Source organism: Leptodactylus fuscus, chromosome 2 (assembly GCF_031893055.1).
Source record: "Leptodactylus fuscus isolate aLepFus1 chromosome 2, aLepFus1.hap2, whole genome shotgun sequence".
Lineage (NCBI taxonomy): Eukaryota > Metazoa > Chordata > Amphibia > Anura > Leptodactylidae > Leptodactylus > Leptodactylus fuscus.
Window position 1 is genome coordinate 23,687,285 of NC_134266.1, and position 23,439 is coordinate 23,710,723.

The 23,439-nt window shown below is 42.9% G+C and overlaps 1 protein-coding gene across 1 annotated transcript in view; it reads right to left on the bottom strand.

Annotated features, from left to right (window-relative positions):
* RUNX1 (RUNX family transcription factor 1) overlaps positions 1-23,439 on the bottom strand; it is a 107,537-nt gene that overhangs the window by 46,562 nt on the left and 37,536 nt on the right. Inside the window, exon 4 of the mRNA XM_075263487.1 lies at positions 6,122-6,226. Within this exon, the coding sequence (XP_075119588.1) occupies positions 6,122-6,226 (105 nt within the window). The remainder of the gene's footprint in view (positions 1-6,121; positions 6,227-23,439) is intronic.

The following is a 23,439-nucleotide window of genomic DNA, read 5'->3' on the forward strand; positions in this document are numbered from 1 at the left end:
AACGCATCCTGGTGACCAGGGAAGATTTATAAAACACAGTATCGCGTATCATGCCAATATTGTGTATTATCTGTAATTGACGTCAATGATAAGTACTTTAAAATGCTGGAAGATCAGGTAACAGGTTTTCATTAAAGGGATAGGCCCTTATGTATTAGGGGGTGCCAACTAAGTCGCCACCAAGAGTAACAATTAAGAATCTTGAAAAGAGGATGCCATGTATGACCCCCTCTTTAAAGGGATGGTACAGGCGTATTCCTTCTATATTAAAGTTATTCCTCTGCTTGCTGCTTATCCACAGTGGATAACAATCGGCCATGTGACTAATATATGGGCCCTTGGCTCAAGACTGGGGTGCCAAGGTTCCATTTTGGATTCCTCTGCATTGAGTAGTTTATGATATGGAGGTATAGACAGGGTGAGATGCTGTACACTCCCTATTACTGTGTACTGTGTAGTGTATGACTTGGTGAGGGCCCCCCTGGCTCAAGGGCCTATCAAGGAATTCATCTACTTCCTTGTGGGCCAGATCGCATCGATGTTTACAGAGTCAGATTGAGGTTTTTTGGGCCCACCACATAAAAATATTTTGGGGTCCCCTCCAACAACTCTTATAAAATATCTGGGTGTCTTCTGCTGGACTATCATTGTGTTAGAACACACAAGAAGAACCGCTGGTATTGTTGTGGGCCGGTCCGACACTGTGTGCGTGATTATGACATGATCGGGATAGATTTCTATCCGTTGTAAGTTAAGCAGGGGTGTGGCTAGGGGGCAGAGCATTCTGCCTTGGCTTGGATATCTCAACAGGTGCTTAGGTAAGTAAACCGAATATCTGCCCTGGATGGAGAATAGACTAGCTATGACGAATTGATATGGAAAATATACAGTACAAAATCGTATAAATTCTTGATGAAACAATAATACCTTAAAGGGGAATTCCGGGCTTTATTCATTGATAACGCACCTTTAAGTCAGCAATCGAAGATCATCGAAGGTTCTAAACCTGGGACCCTTGTGGATCAGTTGTTCGAAACAGCTAGACGTTTTCCTGAGAGCCATGTGATGTCTCATTCACTGGTCACATGACCTGATCGTAGCTCAGTCCCATTCAAGTGCGATATCAAGCACAGTCACTACACGAATGATTTCAGTCTTTTCAAACGACTGAATTGTGTGGGTTGCAGACCCCAACCATATTCAATTGATGACCTATCCAAGGTTGCCGAGACTCCAAGTCTGAGGGGCGGGGCTTATTTTTTAATACTTGGCCCTTCCGGAAGCCATTTTATAGGTACCCCAATCTAAACAGAACCCGACCTATGTTTAAAGTACAGTAACGGAGAAAGTTTCTTGGACCAATCTTCGGATCTGCTGCCCCAACAACCTTTACGGTAAAAGCGCTTGTTGATAATTTTCCACATCTATCTATCCCCAGATGCCGCTCATGCGAGAGAACATTCCAGCGCACTATTAAAGAGGATTATAAGATAATGTATCTGATGACTGTTGAGTAGTCAGCAAACCATTTGGAAAACAGCACCAAGTTAGAGCGACACTTGGCACTTGACTCATCGCTCTGAAAGCGGCCGCGAACAGCACCGCAGAGCATCGCCGCCAATCTGACAGGCTGCAAGTTTGGGCAATAGGACTGAAGAAAATAGATAAAAAGGAGCAGATCAGAACACGGCTACCATCGCTCAGACGGTTATTACCTCAGATTAGAGGTTATTGCGGTGGCCATACTATAAATTAACATTCCTCCGCCTCGCTCTGATGGTCGGTTTTCGGCTCCTAAGCTGTAGTTTTGCTGGAAAGAATCTCCTATTTATAGCGATAAGTATAATTATACCGCACAGGGGAAGACAGATTCTGGCTGCTTTTCAAGGAAAAGGTTTCGAATATGAAAGAACATCGTTGTGGGACTACAAATCCCAGCAATGAGCGGGTGTAGGGTTAAAGGGGTTGTCCCATGAACCCATAGCCTGTCTGTAAGAGCTGTTGATGTTGGGAACAGGATCAAGACGATCAACCCCGATCACCACTGGGTGATCCAAAAATTAGGACCCCTAGCGACCAGAATAACGGGGGCCCAAAGTCAGTACGCTTTGGGGACTGGAATTCCAATCATATATGGGGTTGTTACAGACTGTGGTTCCAGAAGCCCCACGGACGTGAATGGAGCACCAGTTGGGCAACTGGACTTGAAGGATGCAGGAGGACTTGATCGCAGCGATCCGATCCTCAGCGATATGACACGTATCCCCTCCCCCACGCTGTAATAGCAAAGCCCTTTTAAAGGGAGCCTGTCAGCAGGAAGATTCTAAACTTTCTACTTCCATGCAAATTATCTGAAAAGGGGCTCTAGGGGTGTGTCCACTAAGTCCGGGATTTGCATGCAGAGCCAGTGGCGCCCCCTACAGTAGTGAGATAATGCCAATCTTTCTTGCTTTGGCCAGTTACTAGGGTCCCAATCTGGGTACACCCCTCTACTATATCCATACACCCTAATAGGGCATACAGATACGGTTTCTCAAAGCCACCACGCTTTGGCAGTGCAGGGGTTAAGCGGGCCTGTAGGTAATGAGCTCAGGGAGGATTAGGGAGCTGTTGTTGTCCCTGCTGCTCTTTTCTCCTTATACATGATGACTTATACATACTTATTAAGTGCAGGGTAATTGCTGAGAGGTGAAGTGAAGGAACAAGCCCCGGAGCCACCCACAGAGAGCCAGGCTTTCTCCGGTTACCTGCGTGAGTCACTGTCATCAGGCGGATATGGCCTCCTCTATAGGATTTCTCAGCGCTGTGTCACTGGTGGAGGACAGGGGGTGTGAGGGTGACTGATATACTCAGTCCTCTTACTTTATAGTGAATTTAAAGGGGTACTCCGTATTATATAAATGAAGCCAAATCAATGTAGAATGAAAAGTTCTGTGACTTTCTAATATACTTTGTGTCTCAATTCCTCACTGATTTCAAGATCTCTGCTTGCTGCAATGGACGGCCATATTTCTACTAAGTCCAGGCAATCCTCTGTGAGCTAAATACATTAGCAGCACAACTCTCTCTCCTATATGCAGAGTTCTTGCCATTTTTGAGAATTTGAAGCACCAAATTTATTGGAAAGTTGCAGAACTTTTATTGTTTAGTGATGAACACTATTCACATAAAATGTGAAAACCCCTTTAACATTTAAAGGGAATGCGTCACCCGAACCAGCATATCAACCAGCCCTGCAGATAGATAGGTTAGATTGACCTGAATCGAATGATGTTTTCCCCTTGTGAATCGCTGCCTCCGTTGTCGAGGTATTGCCTTTTTTCAATATGAAAATGGACAACAAGAGCGTCGCCATTGCTCAAAGTGCTCATTTGCATATTTAAAAAATGGCGATATATTGGCAACGGAAGCCCCGATTTACAAGGGGAAAACATTGTTTGATTCAGGTGACCCTAATCTATTTACCTGCAGGGCTGGTTTATAGGCTGGGTTCTGGTGACACACTCCCTTTAAATGTTAAAGGGGTTTCAAATTTCATGTCCCTTTAAAGGGGACCAGTCACCTCTCTTGAAATATCTATTTTAGTAAATGCTTGTATTTCCTATAAATGATCAATTCTGGAACATTGTTCCTTAAAACTCAATTTTTTAATGTCCCTCTGCTATTCCTCTGGGTAATGTAAGAGTAAATTGACCAGACATTACCACTCCCTGTGTGAATGGGGTTTGTGCCTACGCATTCTGACACTGTCCAATCAGTGCAGACATCTGGTGACTTGTAGGTCACAACGCAACCCAATTCCCTCAAAGCTGTAATGGAGGCTGTGCTATATTGTGATCTTTGTGAGTCACCATTAAAGTTGCTATGGAATTCTCTCCTAAGACAACCCCTATTCATACTGCCCAAAAGGATGGTATCTACCACTCAGGACCCCCCCTCTATTAGTGACTGAAGACCAATGATGGTCAGAATGTAATACTATACTTGCCCTGTAGAGGCCGCACTATTAAACCTCTATGTAATAATGTCTATGATTTTCCGGTGCCCCGTAACACGGCGCCGAGCCCCCGGACCACCTGCCTGAATAGAATTATTTGCATTCTGATTATCGAAGGGTTACAGAACCTTGTGGCATCTGGCCAAACTAGTGTTTAATAAAACCAGTCAGGATACGGATTCCGGAAGTCCTAAAATACTATATAAGCTTTAGTAGGGTCTGGGGAATTACAAGATGAATGCAGCCCTCCTGGTAAGTCACAAGCCGCACTAAACCTTACACTATAATATATCACCGCCATGTAGGGAGGGGGCAATACTGCAATGTGCAACTATACCTCAACACATGAACCAATATTCCTCATAGTCATCTGTATCGAGGAAAGCTGGGTGACAACAAACTGTTGCTGATATATACACATATATTACACACAAACATATATATAATATATACATATCTATATGCTATGTAACCTACATGTGTAGGCTGTACCACTGTATAGCGAAGCAGATTTGTCATGCAAGAGTATGGGAAAGCTGGGTGACCTCCTGTAATTAACGCCTATCATTCTACTCCTGTTTTTGGCTTCAATATCTCATCTACATCTTCATGTGAGAATACATTAACTGATCAAAGCCATATATTAGCTAGAGGGGCTACAAAGATTGCCTCCTATTTTGGAGGACCCAACACGTCCATAAATTACATAGACAGCATACAGATTTCAATATCAACTGTATAATACTACACTATCCCTGCGGGGGTGCTGCAACTGAACTGAAAACAGGCACACCAAGTATTTTAGGGCTGAAAAGAGTGTCTTTCTCTTTGGAAGACTCGAAACATTCACACATTACATAGAAAGCATATAAATTGCAATTTCAGATGTGTAATACTGCATTTTTCCTGCGGGGGTGCTGGAGTAAAATTGATCACTTGCTAGCAGGTTTCCCTTCAGTTTACAGCTGCTTATTGGGAGTCCCGGCAACAATATAAGCCATACATATCTATAAACCCATCACATACTAGGGTCTACATGCCCTCTGCGCACACCTGCCTCCTTTATATTTTGAGCAGGATCAGTCTCTATATAGAGGAGGCAGACAATAGTTTACGTTTACACATAGCAGATGTAGATGAGGCTGCTGAATAACAAATTGTCCATTGTCTTCTGCTGGATGGCTGGAGCCGTATACATATAGAAGAAAATATATAGATGTATCTGGGTACTTGGCATACGAACAGCGTTCCAGTGAAAAAAAACGCCAGTGCCAGCCTGGAGCTGGGTAATCCAGGATTTATAAATTAGACATGAGGTATAGCGAGAAAGCAGTGCGCTGATGTGTGTATAATACCATAATAAATATCCTGCAATATAGCTTGTCATTGATTTTAAAGAGGGTTTCCAACAGCATAAGGGTCCAAAAAACAATTCTGTGTTACATGGAGAGGCAGTCTACTGTATAGCAGATGGAAACCTTCAGTAAAAGAAGCTGTAATGGGTGCCAAAATCAAATCAACAACCTGAAGCATGGAAACTTGTTTGTTCATATGACATAAAGGGGGTTTCCTACACTAGGAGGGACCTAAAACAAGTCTGTGTAACATGGAGAGGCAGTCTACTGTATAGCAGATGGAAACCTTCAGTAAAAGAAGCTGTAATGGGTGCCAAAATCAAAACGACGACCTGAAGCATTGAAACTTGCTTGTTCATATGGTATAAAGGGGGTTTTATAAACTCGGAGGGACCTAAAACAAGTCTGTGTAACATGGAGAGGCAGTCTACTGTATAGCAGATGGAAACCTTAAGTACAGAAAGCTATAATGGACGCTATAATCAAAATAACCACCTGAGACATTGAAACTTGCTTGTTCATATGGCATAAAGGTGGTTTTATAAACTAGGTGGGACCTAAGACAAGTCTGTGTAACATGGAGAGGCAGTCTACTGTATAGCAGAGGAAAAATCATTGATCAAGATTTTGTGCACAGATGGTGCAGAAACCATGGCAGCCAGTCACAGGCTGATAACTCCTATGGAATAGCCACAATCAGTAGGTGGATCCGTGATCCAAGGCTCATGTAAAAAAACATCAAGTAATAATGTAGATTGAATGATCTTACGTCTTGGTTCCCGAGGTCCGTCCACAGTGATTTTAATGGCTCGATGGTAAGTGGCCACTTGAGGAGGGTTGGTGAAGACTGTGATGGTGAGCGTGAAACTTTTCCCTGCAAATCGAAAGACAAAAAAGTAGCCCATTAGACACAATACTTAAAGGGCAACCCCAGCAGAATGCCATATTTGTTTTTTTTTTTAAAAAAAAATATGTTATATTTTGCTTGATTTAATTAACAGAGAGTGATCTGGGCCCCCAGCATCCCCTTACCAACTACTAGGCGATGATACACTTAAAGGGGCAATCTGGGACTAAGATATTGAGCCCCACTTCCTCTTCTCAGGACCCTGACATCACATCCATTGGTCACAGGGCCATAGTACAGCTCAGTCCCATTCAAATAAATGGAACTGAGCTGCAAAATCAAGCGTAGCATCTACACAATTTAGAACGCTGTGTTTGGTAACTAATAGAGAGGCTATATCAATCATATACCCTTTAAGTGACCAAGGGACTCTTGGCCCCTTCTGGCTACTCTAAGGCCAGTTTGTTATGTACTTAAAGTGTCCCTCCAACTATAAAACAACTTTTCATGAATGAATAGTGAAGGTGAATATAATAAACTTTGTGATATATCTTATTAAAGAAATCTGTTTCCTTCTCAACTTATCAAGCTGCTCTCCTCCTCCTGTTTCATTTGACTTAGATTCTTATCTCATACAGAAGTCTATGGAAAGGGGAGGGGGGGGGGAAGGAGGCTGCTGCCAGGTATTTATCTGGATCCTGGAGCTACAGTGCTACCTAAAGAGTGTAGCAGAGTTTAGTAACTATAGCATGTATGTGTCTTTTCCAGTCTCTTTCCACTTCCCTTTCCATAGACTTCTATGTTAGAAGTAACTATGCCCAATACATAGAGAAAGAATTATTTTTCTTTAATAAGATACATTACAAAGTTTCTTATATTCACATGTACTATCCATTTATGTAAGGTTGTATTATACCAGGTTGCACCCCTTAATTTTTTTAACTGTTTACCCTCACCACTAGCACACTGCATGTATATTGAAGAGAAATATGCATTGTGCCCACATCTGTTGATCTTGTGATTGAACTTTGCCCATGTGTAGATGATATGGGCACTCCTACACGAGTAATTCTACATTCATTATGCATCGTACCAATTAGGAGGCCGCGCCCCGGCCGGTTATGTCACTGTGATTTGCTTTATATGAATGCAAACATTACATCAGTGAATAGGTAGCCCGGGGTGAAGAGTTATCCAATCAGAGCTGCAATGTATGATCAATGGGACACAGCCACTGCTGGACTGGAGATTTGGATAGTAAGACCCCCCAAAATTCACAATTGCAAATTTTACAAATTTTGCTAAAAAAAACCCCGTCGACTTTGCAATCACTCTTGATTAATAAAATGCTTTGTGTATACAGCTCTATTGCAGAGTTATGTGACGCTATGGTTACAAAGTAGATCAGAATGCTGCCCATAGCCTGATCCTGCAGTCAAGTGTTAGTCTAGTTTTTGCAAACACACCACAATTTTGTTAAACCGCTCTGTTCCATGTCCCAATTTTGCAAAAACACACAAAACTACAAAAAAAGCAGCACATGACTACAGTTTCAGATCATATTCTATTAGTAATCCAGCTGTTTTGTCGCAGATACAGCGCCGCACCAGTGTACAGGTTGTGTCTGGTATTGCAGCTCAGCTCCACTGTACACTGACAACCCCTGTAGGAGCAGTTCTATTTAGGTCTCTGTATAATGAGATGGATAGACGGGGCGTGCTATAGTCTCCGAGGCCTGAGATGCCCTGACATATCTAGTTTGTGGCATTCTCCGGGTAATATAATCTCTTGCAGAGAACATTGGGTGGAGGTGAGAAAAATGTCGAAGAAAAATGTAACAGCGCCTGGAGCCCCTCCTCTGGGGCAGTGAGCCAATGCAAAGGGATCATTAGATAAAGCGTATTTAGGAAATGCCCAATATTTGTGTGAATCATAAATATTGACATTTTATCCGTGTTTGTTGAAAGGGGCGTAAGGACTCCAAACTGCTCCCAATTCCCATGAAAGGCTCACAATGGACTGTGCTACAGCGAGAGACAGGATCAAGCCTTCCTGAGAAATCATACTTGCCATAAGAGATATCAAACAAATTAACATCATGGTCGACATGTAATACCACACTTCACCTGTAGTGGCCACTGCAGGGAAAATGAGAGTTTGTGCTGGACTACATTGTTAAAAGAATACAAAAGTAATACAGAAGCGGGTCTCACCTCTGGGGCCTGCACCTATGTACAGAATGGGATTTCCCCCAACCCCTCTCCTACAGTGAATAGAGGGGTGGTCACACATGTGCACCTTTATGGAAGATTCCAATACACCGGTGCAAGTGGAACCCAAATCTATCAGACATTCCTGGTATTACTAGCATATATATTGGGAATAAACCTTTAAAAAACAGTCATACCACAACCCATGCCAGATGCTCATTTGCTCTACAGTGGCCACTACAGGGGTAATGTTGTATTACATGGTGACTTTAGATAGAGGACACAGGACTGAATCCGCTCGAGGGGATCCATAGATTAATAGCTCTAGGGAAAGATCCCCTCTATGATGTCCATATATCCTCGGACCCATTTTCCAACAACCCCTTGGAAATAGACCATTGTACCCTCCAAATTTGGAACTCTTCCGCAGGACCTTCATTTCATTAGAGTCTGGGCCCACTGGTGAACCAGTCCAACATCGACTCCCATTGTAACCTGACAGTCTACACCACGAAGCTGAAACGTGAGCGACAGAGATCTAGAACCTTCTAATATTCTTTAGTATAATAAATTATAATTTACTGTATATTATATTAATTTATTAATTAATAATTAAATAAATAAAACAATAATTACTGTTATTTCATATATTAATTTATATATTATTATAATCATTTAATTTACATTTTACTAATTTAATAGCTAATAATTTCATGAATTTTTACGTATCATTGAAAACATGAATTTATATATTTTATTTATTCATTTATATCATTATTATTTCATTTATATTATACTAATTTAATAATTAATAATTTTAATAAGTTAATGTTAATAATTTAATACATTATTTTCTATATTTATATTATTCTATTTAATTTATATTAAATTATATTAGTCAATCATTTACCAAATTAATATTAATAATATAGTAAATTAATTTATATATTTAATTTATGAATTTAGATTAGTGTAATTGAATGGATATTATTAATTATTATATTGATTTATATACATTTATTATCATTGATTATAATAGTATACTTTTTTAATATACTTTATTTTCTATTGCTCTAGCAAACCCATTAGGTCTTCGCCGGTATTCAGGCGGCCATTCACTGACAGCAAGCAGAGATCTGTCCCTTTCATCTCCTCGATCTAGAGAAGTGCAGCTCTAGGGGGAAAAAACGAATGCAGCCCCATTCACGTGAATGAGCGGGAGATGTTTTTTTTGAGGGCAGCGCTCTGTAAGTAACGTATTCTAGAACTGGATGTGACAAACCTGTCTGACCTGAGGGATACAAGTCATGGTGAATAAGTTCAGCTCAGGCCTGAAGGTTCTTACCGTGTCAGCCATTCATAGCAGGTACAAACCTTTTCATTGTCATCAATGTAAAAAAAAAAAAAAAAAGATTTACAATAGGCCGCGCTATTTTTTATCCGGAAACAAAGAAAACAGGGGCGTGGAGGTGGCGGCGCCGGTCAAAGCTGCATTTTGATGTTGAATATCTATATTTAAAGGAGCGCTCTCTATAGAACGGATAACCTTACTGTGTTATGTCTGGTGCCGGTCTGAGGGGGGCAGAAACGTCTTCTCTGGTGACTTTTTAGTTTTATTAATTGAATAGGACTTGCAATAACTGGGGTTAGCCTTGGGCCTAGGGCAAAGCCCGCCGGCCACAAGAAAATGGACGCTTACACAGTATTGGCTTTGCCCTAGGCCTGGGGCCTAGAAGTTTCGAACCAACCCCCGAAAGAAGACGCGTGAAGACCCTGTTCCTGAAGAAAATGGAGGCGGCGGTGGAGAGTTCTCTCGCAGCATTGGGGACGCCCCCAGTGCTGTTTGATCGGTGGGACCCACCCCCAGTGCTGTGAGAGAACTCATTTGCATACCGGCGAAAAACGGGATTTTAACCGAACGGCGACACGGAGTAGACATGTAAAGTTAGGAGAGGAATAGCATTTCTTAAGGCTATTTCTACGTGCCAACGAGGAAAGAAAGGTTTTTAATGGTAGAATACCTTTAATAGTATGAGACCTGACCACCTCTACTGTATAGGCCGTACCCTTGAGCCCGGTGTGTTACCCATGCATGTCCCTGTGGGTCTTAACCATTCCAAAGCTCGCCCTCATTATGGAGCAAAGACAGCGAGACAATGCCACGTAGACCACTTTGGGGGCCATGGCATTACAATCGCACAATATCACAAATGATGAACTAACTGGCTCAACAACTGGGCTATAAGCTGTATGAAAAGAAGCGTCATCCTGCGACTTTGTCATACTTTAATAAGAGTTAGGTTTAACCCTTTTTGCAACAGGCCTGGCACTGAAACTGGGGACATGGTGCCCCCATTCTCGTCATCTTTGGAGGTCCAAGTAGTGAGACGCCCAACAAGAGCACAAGCTTAGCATACGCTATGGATACGTCATACATATATATATAAATTTAATATCCTTTCAAGGTGACAGTTTCGCCTCCCAGCTACAAAGCCCATGCCTTAAGACACGTCACTTCCGAGCCCTGAAGCGGCAGGAGACACTCTTCTTACCTTATGAAGGACAGAGCTGTGAAGTAACATGCGCGGACATACCTGCTCTCCATATTATACCGTACAATCTAAGCTCCTATGTCTTATACAAGAAATCAGCCCTCGGCAATGACGCCAGGATTACAATGAAGACTATTTGAAAGTTATTTTCGACCTTGATTTTTGCATTTCAGTCAATAACTGGCGGATCAGCGGGTCCCAATAAGTGTTTGTGTGCTGCTCACATCCACCTTACGTCGCCTCCAGCAAGTAATGGCGGATCCCCTACAGCATGCTGTGACAACGTCAGCTCTGCAGGAAAGTAACTTTCAATGACAAGTGTATAATGTAACAACTATATTCCCAAAAAGTTGCAAAAGGACCTTTATAGGGGAAATTTTGACCCACCCTCCAGGGCTGGTGTATGTGGAACTCCAAATGTCCCCAATATATTAGCGCAAAGGTGTCTGAACCTGCTGGGTTTGGCAGGTTTATTTTACGCACATGGGGGCCCCAGACAGATGATGTTGTGGTAAAGAAAGATCGGACATATTGAATTTAAACACCTGATCTTTTTGATCTAAAGGTTGTCGCCAGATGTGCATGCTCAGCTAAGACAAGTGTGCATGTACATAGGGGTCAGGAATAGCTATTAAAAATGTATGCCCACTTTAAAGGGAGTTGTTACCGAAACCCAGCTATGCAAATAGAGAGTTTAGGGTCAACTAATGATGTTTTCCAACGAGGATGTTGCTGTTTACCTCTTTGGAGCAATGGGGTCGCCCTTACTGCTCAAAGAGCTCATCTGATATGAACAAATACAGTGAAATCTCAGCAATAGGTGACAGTAACCTATCTATCTGCAGGGCTGGGGTGATATGCTGGTTCTGGTGATACTAACCTATCTATCTGCAGGGCTGGGGTGATATGCTGGTTCTGGTGACAATAACCTATCTATCTGCAGGGCTGGGGTGATATGCTGGTTCGGGTGACACTAACCTATCTATCTGCAGGGCTGGGGTGATATTCTGGTTCTGGTGACACTAACCTATCTATCTGCAGGGCTGGGGTGATATCCTGTTTCTGGTGACACTAACCTATCTATCTGCAGGGCTGGGGTGATATGCTGGTTCTGGTGATACTAACCTATCTATCTGCAGGGCTGGGGTGATATGCTGGTTCTGGTGACAATAACCTATCTATCTGCAGGGCTGGGGTGATATGCTGGTTCGGGTAACACTAACCTATCTATCTGCAGGACTGGGGTGATATGCTGGGTCTGGTGACACTAACCTATCTACAGGGCTGGGGTGATATTCTGGTTCTGGTGACACTCCCTTTAAGGACGCTTTAAACTTCTTAAAGAACTTTTCTTTGAGCCTGACCACAGTATCCTTCCAGTGGTGTTGTTTAATCTTTCCGACCCTCAAATAGTTGACAGGGACATTACATGGAGATGGATTTACAACCTGGTTCGGAGAATTAGAGACTATTGGCAGCAGGATACAGGTGACAACCGCAGTCTCTGGTCACTAGTATATCCCAGTGCTGGTGACAGGTACTGACGACAGACCACCGGCTCTTTCAGGATGTCTTGGGGTTAGACAGCTGTCAAACCAAGAGTAAAGGAGACTTTTTTTTGTTTTTTTGGAAGTTTGGAGCCAGGAAAGTATTCCGCACATCTCTGCTAACCAGAATGGTAAATATTGTATTAGGGTAAATCTATTTTGTTCCTTCTATATTCACCTAAGTAGCCTGGGCAGAAATGTTCCACTGTCTATATAGTGCACGGTCAGGGAAAATCACTAGATGTGACCGCTGCAGACAGCTATTACATGCAGCGCGGACTTTCACTTTAATACGCCGTGTGGCTAACCACGGAAAGATGTGGTTTTTATACTGAACACCAAGAAAAGCAGAAATATTACAATTAACCACGGAAATGTATTCAGAAGTCTCTGACACACCGCAGAATATATAAGGAGCTGTACAGAAGAAAGTCTTCACTGATTCACTGCCAAATGCCACATATTTACATCTGATTTAAAGGGGATGTCCACTCTGAACAGTCCCTTTTTGTTAGAGGGGTCGAAATGAAATACTGGATATCCTGTACCTGACACCTCTAGGGATGTTCCTCTCTGTGGTTCATCTCTGCGTCCTGCTCACTTCTAACATACAGGGATTGCTGCTGAGACAGGGGCGCACACAAGGGGGTAGTCTCACGGTTAAAAATGCCCCCTCGTTGACCATGAGTGATTTTGATTATCATAATCAGGACACCAGTGCTGCTCATAAGGAAATGGCTCTATCCCTCCCAACTTTGCTCCTGCCCCTAACCTTCTACTGATACCCCTCCCTTTCTGCTGATGCTCCTCCTTTTATGCTGATACCCCTCCCTTTCTGCTGATGCTCCTCCTTTTCTACTGATACCCCTCCCTTTCTGCTGATGCTCCTCCTTTTCTACTGATACCCCTCCCTTTCTTCTGATGCTCCTCCTTTTCTACTTATGCCCCTCCCTTTCTGCTGATGCTCCTCCTTTTCTGCTGATGCCCCTCCCTTTCTGCTGATGCGCCTCCTTTTCTGCTGATGCTCCTCCCATTCTGCTGATGCCACCCCATCCAGATCCCTAATTCAGCTCTCCCAAAGCGATGTTCTTCTATAAAAACTGCTGCTCTCCTGTGCCCAGACTTCACACAAGCGGTGGTGGAGATCGTGTAAAGGAGGGGAGTAATCAGCTCCTCGGGGGCGGGTAGGGCAGATGGACCGCCCCTCTGGAAAGTCCTGGCTACATCCTGGGCTGAGACGCTTCACTGCTTAGACCAGCAACTGACTGAGCAGCCATATTTTGTGTGCTAAGAGGAACCAGGGAACAGAGACCAGCAGGGGGCTGTGAATCGGGGACACTGGCGAGTTGGGTGCTTCTTTAAAAAGAAAAAAAATTAACCCTTTCTAAGCGCTTTTTAAAAAGTTTTGCTCGATGGACAACACCTTTAATTAAAAAAAAAGTTTTTATTTTTTTTATTTTTTTTTACCTAAGCCACAGGACACTTATTGAAACCAGACTGCAATACCAGACACAGACTATGAACAGAGTGGCGCTGTTTTAGGAAACATTTTAAATGGAATGGAGACAATAACAAAACAGAAACCAGAAAAATTAAATTAAAAAAAAAATAGAAATGGATGGATATGCTGCCAAACTGATCTAAATGCTAGAAAAACCTAGCGAATATTCCATCTTCCTGGCACTGAACGAGTTAATCCGCAGTAGGGTGGTCTGGGATCAAGACGAGCAGGTTTTGCCAGTAGCCTGTTGAACGTGATATAAACGGTTGTAAATCTGGAAATCAGCCAATATCAGGCCACTACTCCTTCCTGAAGCAGCATGCAAAGCACGCACCTCTAAATCTCTTCTGCTCAGCAGGGCTGCTCTGCGTCCTGGTATTAATATAGAAGGGCGGATTTTTTAAATTTTTTTTTTAGAAGTTGGTTTCAAAGTGAAGATTTATCTGGAACATGCCAACAAAATCAGTCCTGTCCCCTCCGTCCCGGCTGGAACAGTCTGCGCGGCTTATGTTATTTATTAAAATAACTAACACAGTCATAATGCAAATAGGTCCATGTACTGCCAGGGAGAAATCCTACAGGAAAATCCCAACCCACAACCCACTAAAGGAAGACACGGAGTCAGAGAACACAACCCATGCCGTGACTCTGCCCAAAGACAACCAGACCCTTTATTCCAAACACAGTAAAATTCCTTAATTCGATTTATCAGATTTTCTGGATTATTAAATGGCCATAGAAAAGCATAGAAAACCCTAAGAACCATAAAACTACATTGTACATTATGAAAACCCCAAGAACTAGCAAAAGAACAGCACAGATTACTCAGGAATGGCGGGGGCTGGAGAAAAAATTCCAACTGTGCCGGAATCAATGGAGCAGCGCTTATTGGGGTTGGTGGAGGTGATTAAAGGTTCTCTGTAAAGCAGTGTTCCAAGTGTTACAAGTAAACTATATGAGAAGGTGACAGGCAGAGTGCTGGAGTCTCGGTATATCTCCCCCAGGTTTCTGACCTGTGTGGTCCAGGGCAGGTCTTGATTAGGCCTCACCCCAGGTGTGGGTACTGGGCTCGTTACTGGGCCATAAAAGGCTGCAGAGCTTGCACTTCAGGGCAGATCCTGGAAGCGAGAGGAGGCGCCTGGGTCTGTCCAGGAATACTGCGAGTCTGGTGAGACCTAACTGTGATATTTGTTTGTTTGTGTGGCTGATAGTAAGCCACATGTATAGTTAGCCTTATCCTGTTTAGTTAGTGCTCAGACGAGCAGGGTTTTTGTTTGATGCTTTTGCACCTGAACTGAAGGTTTATTTATTTTGCCATATTTCAAATAAACCTGTTTGCACCAGATATTATGTCCTTGTCTCTGATTGGTTGGGTCTGCACCATTGCTGCTACTGAGCTACCTTCCTCAGAACTGGTAAATTGATGATTAGTAGGGGTCAGATTGCAGGAACACCTACCAATCATGAGAATGGGGTCCCTTGTTTCCCCATATACACTAAGTGGCTCGTTGCACATGCCCGGCAATTTCATTCATTTCTATGGGGCTACCAGATTGCCAAGTACGGTGACTGCCAGATTTTCAGGGAATGAATAGAGCAACAGTAGACATGTTTTATCTGACTCTCAATTTAAGCAATGGAACGAGACCCCCATTCTCTGGTCTCAGTGGTCAGACCCCACTGTGGATAGGACAGTAACTCGAAAAAACTGGAAATTCAACCATATGGCAGAGCTGGGGTGTGTGACTACTTAGCTACAGTGTCAACAGGCAGTCTATGGTAGTCTGGGGCACACCCCCTGCTTCATCATTGGTTCAGGCTGCTAGCCCCTCCCTCCTCCCTGAAGCTCTGCTTCTTCTAATAGGCTGCTGTATAAACACAAGCCAAGCACAAGCCTATTAGGAAAGCTGTGATCGAGTCACTAGTTTCCAAGAAAGCCGAATGACAAGCGATATGGCCATTATTAAAGCTCAGGCATAGACTGACAATAAGCTTTCCTGGGACCCTGAAACGTTTGTCTGCCTATTATAATGGAATATATCAACAGGGATAAATTTGTGCATAAATTTTGCCAGGATCTAGAAAAGCTGATCATCAATTCAGCCAGGATGTATATCTATGTGAAATCTAAAAAGGTATAGTATCATCATGCTGGGATTTGTAGTCCAACAACAGCTGGTAAGACACACGTTGGCAAATCCTCCACCAGAACACCGAGGAATGTGAATGTCACGGATACCACTTTAAATATATAGAAATGTATAGATTACATGTGTCTCAGTTACTGCTAATCTGAATGTAATCTGACTGCGTAACAGGTGAATCAATTAACCTCTTATATGCTGGAGTAGCCAGAGAGAAGTAATGTAACAAATTAAAAACCACTATAACGAAATATAAAAAATAAAATAAAATAATTAATAAAATTAAAATATAAAAATAACACAAAATAATACAATTTAAAAAAAAAGCACAAAGCAGATATAAAAAAATACAAAAAAAAGCAAAAAATAATGCAACAAATTGCAAAAAGAACACAAAAGAAATACAAAAAAAACAGCACAAAAGAATTGCAAAAAAATACAAAAAAATAAAAAGATCAAAAAAGAAGTTCAAAAAGCACAAAATAATGCAAAAACCCCCCACATAAAATAATATATAAAAAATATAAAAACAAACACAAAAGATATCCAAAAACAAACATAACATCTGTATATCTGGAGAATTTCTAGCGGAAAGGAGCAGGCGGCCGTCTAATATTATTAGGCTCCGGGGAGTAACCCCACCCCAGTCCATTACCAAGAAAAATAATCTTGGAAGGAAATTATTATAGATACAAATATACTGCAGCCTTAATGGAAGTATTAAGTACTCCGCTATTTCCTACTGGGAAGTCATTGAACTTCCTATTGTCCAAATACCAGAAGATCTGCCAGATTCCAAAGCTAAATAAATGGAAGCCGGGCCAGAACAGAGGAGAATTAACTAGAAGGGAAATGACTAGAGCTTCGGCGTGTGGCTTGTGAAGTGGACTATACTACTGTCTATATGGTGTGTATATATGTATATACAGTCGGTATCTCGTGTATCCTGTCTATACGCGAAATATAAGAATGACAAGTCAGAATTTCTGGTGACTACTTCAATATGCGCAGCTAACTGTACTTAACTGGTGGTCACCTAGACAGGAAGTGAGACATATCTAGGCAACCAGAACTGAAATCCAAACAGAATTCACTAAGGGGACTACCTAAGGAAACCTGCGGACCCCATAGAGTATAATGGGGTCCGTGTGGTTTCCGTTCAGAATTTCTGGTGACTACTTCAATATGCGCAGCTAACTGTACTTAACCGGTGGTCACCTAGACAGGAAGTGAGACATATCTAGGCAACCAGAACTGGAATCCAAACAGAGTTCACTAAGGGGACTACCTAAGGAAACCCGCAGACCCCATAGAGTATAATGGGGTCCGTGTGGTTTCCGTTCAGTTTCGGAGAGAAAAATGCTGCTTCCATGTGAGGAGGGGAAGGGAACGGCTCGAACCCTGATGTGAACCGGGCCTAATAATTTCTTTTAGTCATTTCTAGTGGCGCCCTTTCATGGACGTGACTGCTAAACAGAGCGATGCAAGAAATGAGGTCTAATGTTTCTTTCGTTATGTGTCACCATCGCCATGGGGAAGTCATTTTCCTACGCGCTCTGCTTCCTGTGCAGCTCAATAGCTGATTAACCATTTAGCTCCAGGGTTATATACTATAGACAGAAACGTGAGGACACACAACAGGGTTTTATGGTGATTTTTGTTTACGGGTCAGATAGGTTGCATGAGTGAATGGGAGGAGACACAGTAACCGATTTGCACAATGTAGAGTTGTTATTACACTATACATTAGTATTATTCACCGCTGCTGTTTTTAAGATGGCTTACATCTGCGCCAGACTCCGTTGCAATGTCCGCCTGAATCGGTAGACGAAAAAGTCCCGAACAGACGACTTTTTTGTCCGCTGGTTCCAGTTTTAAAACAGCTCCATAATAGTCAATGGAGTCCCTCGGTCTCTGTATCTAACCGCAATTGTAGCAGTCTGCAGAAGGACCAGAACAATGGACAGCTCAACGCATAATATGTGCGCACGCTATTGACACATTTTTGATGGTACTGTATTTTGGCTATAGAATATGAGTCCTGTATGAGTTCCATACAGTGTCGGACTGAGGTTCCACCAAATTTCTAAAAAATAGTGTCCTTTAAATTTGGGCACCACTGTGTTAGAGTGAGGACCCACCGGAGGATCCTCTGGTATTCTGGCGGGTCAGTCCAATACCAGTTCCATATGGGTACCACAGAAAAAGGGACATTAGTACCCATAAGAAGTTTTTTATTCGGACCCATATACAGTACATGGATGCAATTGTTCAGTCTCTATTGACATATACGGTAAAAATTGGAGTCCATAGGGTATCCAGTGGAGCATCGCGCGGTTCATTTTTAGATATGGCGCCATATGTGTACAAAAGCCCCTCTGTACAAACATATTGAGGTGACGCTCCATAATACGGCCGTGTGTGTGAGGCCTAAACACTTGTGTAAAAAGAAAAGCCTACACATGAATGGTGGTTTTAGTGACCACAGATGTGGCTTAGAGACAAAGGGAAAGAAAGCAAATGCCTCCACATTCAAATTAGTGGTTATAATTCTCTGGCGCTCGTGTCTTGTGGGTAATGAGACAGCAGTATTATTAGACGTTACACAGACAGAGCAAACAGCCCTGTGGTGAGCCTCGCACGGTGCACCGCCTGCACCCACACAAACCAGCAGGCCCTTCCCTTTATAATGACAGACTCTCTAGTAAATGGAAGTCCTCGGGTCGGTCTCTTGTGTCAGGTTATCAAAACTTCTGCTGCGCCACTCAGCTTTCCCAGAGTCCTGCAATTAAGGTCAGTCTTAGAAGTGTGCAATCTGTGCACGGGTGTCCTCACTGAAGAGGGGAGCTTGGGATATGTGCAGAATTAGGCTGGATCCACATCTGTGTTGGAGTCGGACTATTCTCTCCACCAGTTTCAATATAAAACCGACAGAAACCCGGTGGACTTCATTATAGTCTATGGGGTCCGTGGGTAACCGTTTTTTAAAGCAGACAGCCTCTCCGTCTTTGGGGTCCCTAGGCAGACCCAAACACAAGTGCGAACCCAGCGTCATTTATATTATTTAGATATGTTATTGCACTATTGTTTCTGCAGAAATCGGGGCATTTAAAGGGGTATTCCCATCATAAAGAGGACTTTTATGCCTTCGGACACTGAAAGTAGCATACTGTTGGTTTTCCTTGTATGTGCCCAGTGAGTTAGTTTCGGCGCTGATATCTCTCCACTGTCAGAAGGGCCGGCCTTATAGCCTTGCGTCATCACTGGGCGGTGAGGAACCAGCCCTGACAGTATTCTTCCATCGCCTTGTACTGTCCTCGCTGACCAGTGATGATAATGACGACAGTGATAGTGATAGTGATGATGTTAGGCTGTAAGACACGCCTTTCTGACAGTGGAGAGGTATCAGTGCCGAAACTAATGCCATCGATATCTCCGGCACCCTGATGCGTACTGAATTCAATGCACGGTCAGCTTTCTAGTGGTATATAATACCGCCCATCTCCGCGAGGACATGAAAGGTCCTCCTTAAGACGTTATCCCCTTTACATAGGATGGGGATAATGTGCAGGTCATTGAAAGGAGTGGTAGTCAGGACAGACGTGCTCTATTCATTTCAATGGAGTGCCAGAGTTGGCTGAAGTGCAGCACTCGGTTATCTCCGGTGCGTCCTGTCCTGGCCACCGCTCTGTATACAATTCTCCTGATCAGTGGGAATCTCAATGATTGACTATAATTCAAAGTACTGTATGTCTACTAAGAACAGCGCCATATATTGTATAGTGGTTGAACTTGGTATTGCAGCTCATTTCTATTTGAATGTGACTGAGCTGCAAAGAAGTCATGTGACCGATGAACGTGACCTCACTAGCCTGAAACAGAAGTGACGCTCGCCTGATCGCTATGTCAAGCACCCGGCTAGCAATCTGATATTAAATAAGTCATCCATGTTTTAATCCTGGAAAACATCTATCCCCCCTCCCCCCCCAAATCATATAACTCTGTACGCTGTCTCTTCTATCAAGTAAAAAATCTGACAGTTTTTAAGTGTTTGGTGAGAAACCCAATGAAGTCACCATTAAAGCAGCGCTGGTCACTCAGCTTTCCCAGGCCCCTGAAATACAAATCTTTCTGGTTATTCAGGAATCCCAGTCCTCACTACTGGACAGGATTTCTCTTCCTAGAACATGGGTGACAGCAACCAATATGAATAGTCTCCCAACTTTCCCAAAAACAGATAAAAGCGAATTTGCAATAACTTGACGGAAGAGGAACAAATCTATCAGCTACTTTCCAAAAGTTCGTCTCGAAAAGAAAAAAAAAAAGTTTAACACTGAATTCCTTGACAAACCAGACACTCTAGACATAACTCAGCGTTTGTGCAAACACGGTAACAGAACATAGCAATCCATGCAGAGATATGCAAACAGCTTACACCTTAGGAAAACAGCCAGGCATTGTGCTGTAAATAAGAGAACGTCTTAGTCACTGGCAGGGAGAAGAAACGTAACAAGGGGTCATTAAATTACCCCATCAGACAGGCGGCTCAGCAAGTGTGACTAACGCCATAGAGTGCGGTTGGGCGCTGTGAAGATCACGGTTCAAAACTTGTCCTACCACAAAAGTTATTACAAGACGTCCCCGAAGGCCCGTGTTGTGTGGTTTAGTCACGTGAAAAAACTGTTCCGAAATCTCATTCCTGTCCCTAGTTATATGAGGTTGAAGTTTCAGGCGGCTCGTGTCCCTATGATAACACTTCCTGGTCCTCTGTCACCTCAGTGTTATCATAGGGTTTTATGGGAACTAGTTTGATCTCTTCATTGTATTCATTGTCTTGCCCATACTAGAATATCAGAGTTGGACTCTAAAAAGTTGTCCTGTTTACAGGAAGTGTTATCATAGGGACGTGGGCGGAGAACATTTTCTGATAGGTGGAGCCAGGAATAAGAATTTATACAGGGCATGTCAACTTTTGGTAAAAGGGCCTTGGGAAAACGGTAAAAGAATTTTGGGCTAGGAAATGCCTCCGTTGCCCCCTTTTGGGGCTTGACACACCCCTTTTTTGTGATTGGCTGACCAATCCTCCTTTCTATGACATGACCAACACATAACACACCCACATCACATGTGACATGACAGAGAGCCCACCCCACTCTCCCAGAAGGTCACCCCTTTTTTTGGGGCCACCTGGATGTTTCAGGTGGGGCGGGATATTATGTTTTTACCCCAGAAGATCGAATCTAAATCAGTTATGAGTTATGTGTTTTGGGTGTAAATAATAATAAATTTATTGCCCCTCCAAAAAAGCCACACCCCCATTAAAAAAAGAAAAAGTGAGAGTGCATACCACCCCACAAAGTGCCAATTTCTTTACAAATGAGAGTTAATAAACCCCCCATAGTTTTTTGCTAAGCACTCGCTCCATGATCGATTATCCATGTCTGCTCCATATTGATATATCCATCAGTACAGACCAGACATGACCAATCGATCACATACATAAAAAATGACGTCGCAGGCCCTTAGAGTAACGCTATGGGACCTAAGTCAAAACACATGATATATTAGTAGTAGTAGTACAAGATGCCGTCACATTGATCTAACCCTAGAGTATCCCTTTAAGGATTCTGAATGGCCCCAACCTATGTATTTGGTGAGACTGCATAGTGACAGTCAGCGCTGTGTATCAGTGACGTTTCCCCTTTAAGCACTTGATCGCATATTTCAACATTTGGAGCATGGATTTGGGGATTTATGATAAAAAATGCACACACACAGCAGCTGAAGGCATTGTCGGTGCCGGACACATGTACTTGTTGGCCCAGGGCCAGAGGAGAGACAGGCTTTGCCGGCCACAGAACAGATGCACAGGGGCCCCTGTTGGAGGCTCGGCGTATGTTCAACGTGACACTAAATAATGATATTATTCATATAAGAGTTGAAATTCGGGAATATTGCCTTGTAGGACTACAAATCCCAGCAGGTCTTTTCATTTCTGTATTTCTCCAGCCTGAGGGCCCTATAGGTGAGGGTGAGACGGTTAATTGCTCCAATTACTACCTATGGTGCGCTAAGCACATAATTAATCTGTAATAGCAGCAGGTACGCCTAATCTCCTCCAGACACCTACACAAGTGTGAGCGCGGCGCAACGTCTGCATCTATCTGTCTGGAGAAAGTAAAGGGAGAAGAAGTTCAGGTTACAGAACACGCTGCGATCGCGGATGATATCCTAAAAACATCACATACTGATGTCAGAAGCTGATAATTATACAGAGATAAGCGGCGCCATATACACGCTGCTTATCGCTCACTGGAAAACTGGTCTGTTAGAGACTGATGATGTAGAAAGTTCCATCTCCAGTGCTAATTCCTAATGTAGTGCTATGTTATATATATAAAACATCGTAATACACACCTCAGCTGCTGCAGAACATTATAATACACACCTCAGCTGCTGCAGAACATCATAATACACCTCAGCTGCAGCAGAACATCATAATACACACCTCAGCTGCTGCAGAACATTATAATACATACCTCAGCTGCTGCAGAACATTGTAATACACATCTCAGCTGCTAGAGAACATCATAATACACACCTCAGCTGCTGCAGAACATCGTAATACACACCTCAGCTGCTGCAGAACATCATAATACACACCTCAGCTGCTGCAGAACATTATAATACACACCTCAGCTGCTGCAGAACATTATAATACACACTTCAGCTGCTGCAGAGCATCATAATACACATCTCGGCTGCTGCAGAACATCATAATACACACCTCGGCTGCTGCAGAACATTATAAAGCAGAAAGCCATTTGGAGCCACGTAAATACCACCATGTTTATAGTATAACATATATTATAGGGGGTTATTATTTGAAACATTATTGGACAGCACGATAGCTCAGTGGTCAGCCTTGCAGCACTGAAGCCTTGGGTTGTAATCCTGTCAAGTACAACATCTGCAAGGAGTTTGTATGTTCTCCTTGTATTTGTGTGGGTTTCCACCACATACTGATAGGGAATGAAGATTGTGAGCCCTGTATAGCACAGTGATTGTAAAGCGCTGCAGAATATGATGGTGCTATATAAGTAATAATAATATTATGTTTCTACCCATTAGTTAGTCCAATACCCGGATCCTCCACTTGGTGGTGCTATTTCATCTGCACTCTATGTTGTGTGGTCATAGACAACCCAGTGTAGAAAAGTTTTGTATATCACATGACACCAGATCCGGCTTTATCTAGGGCCTGAATATCCACTAGGCACACCAGG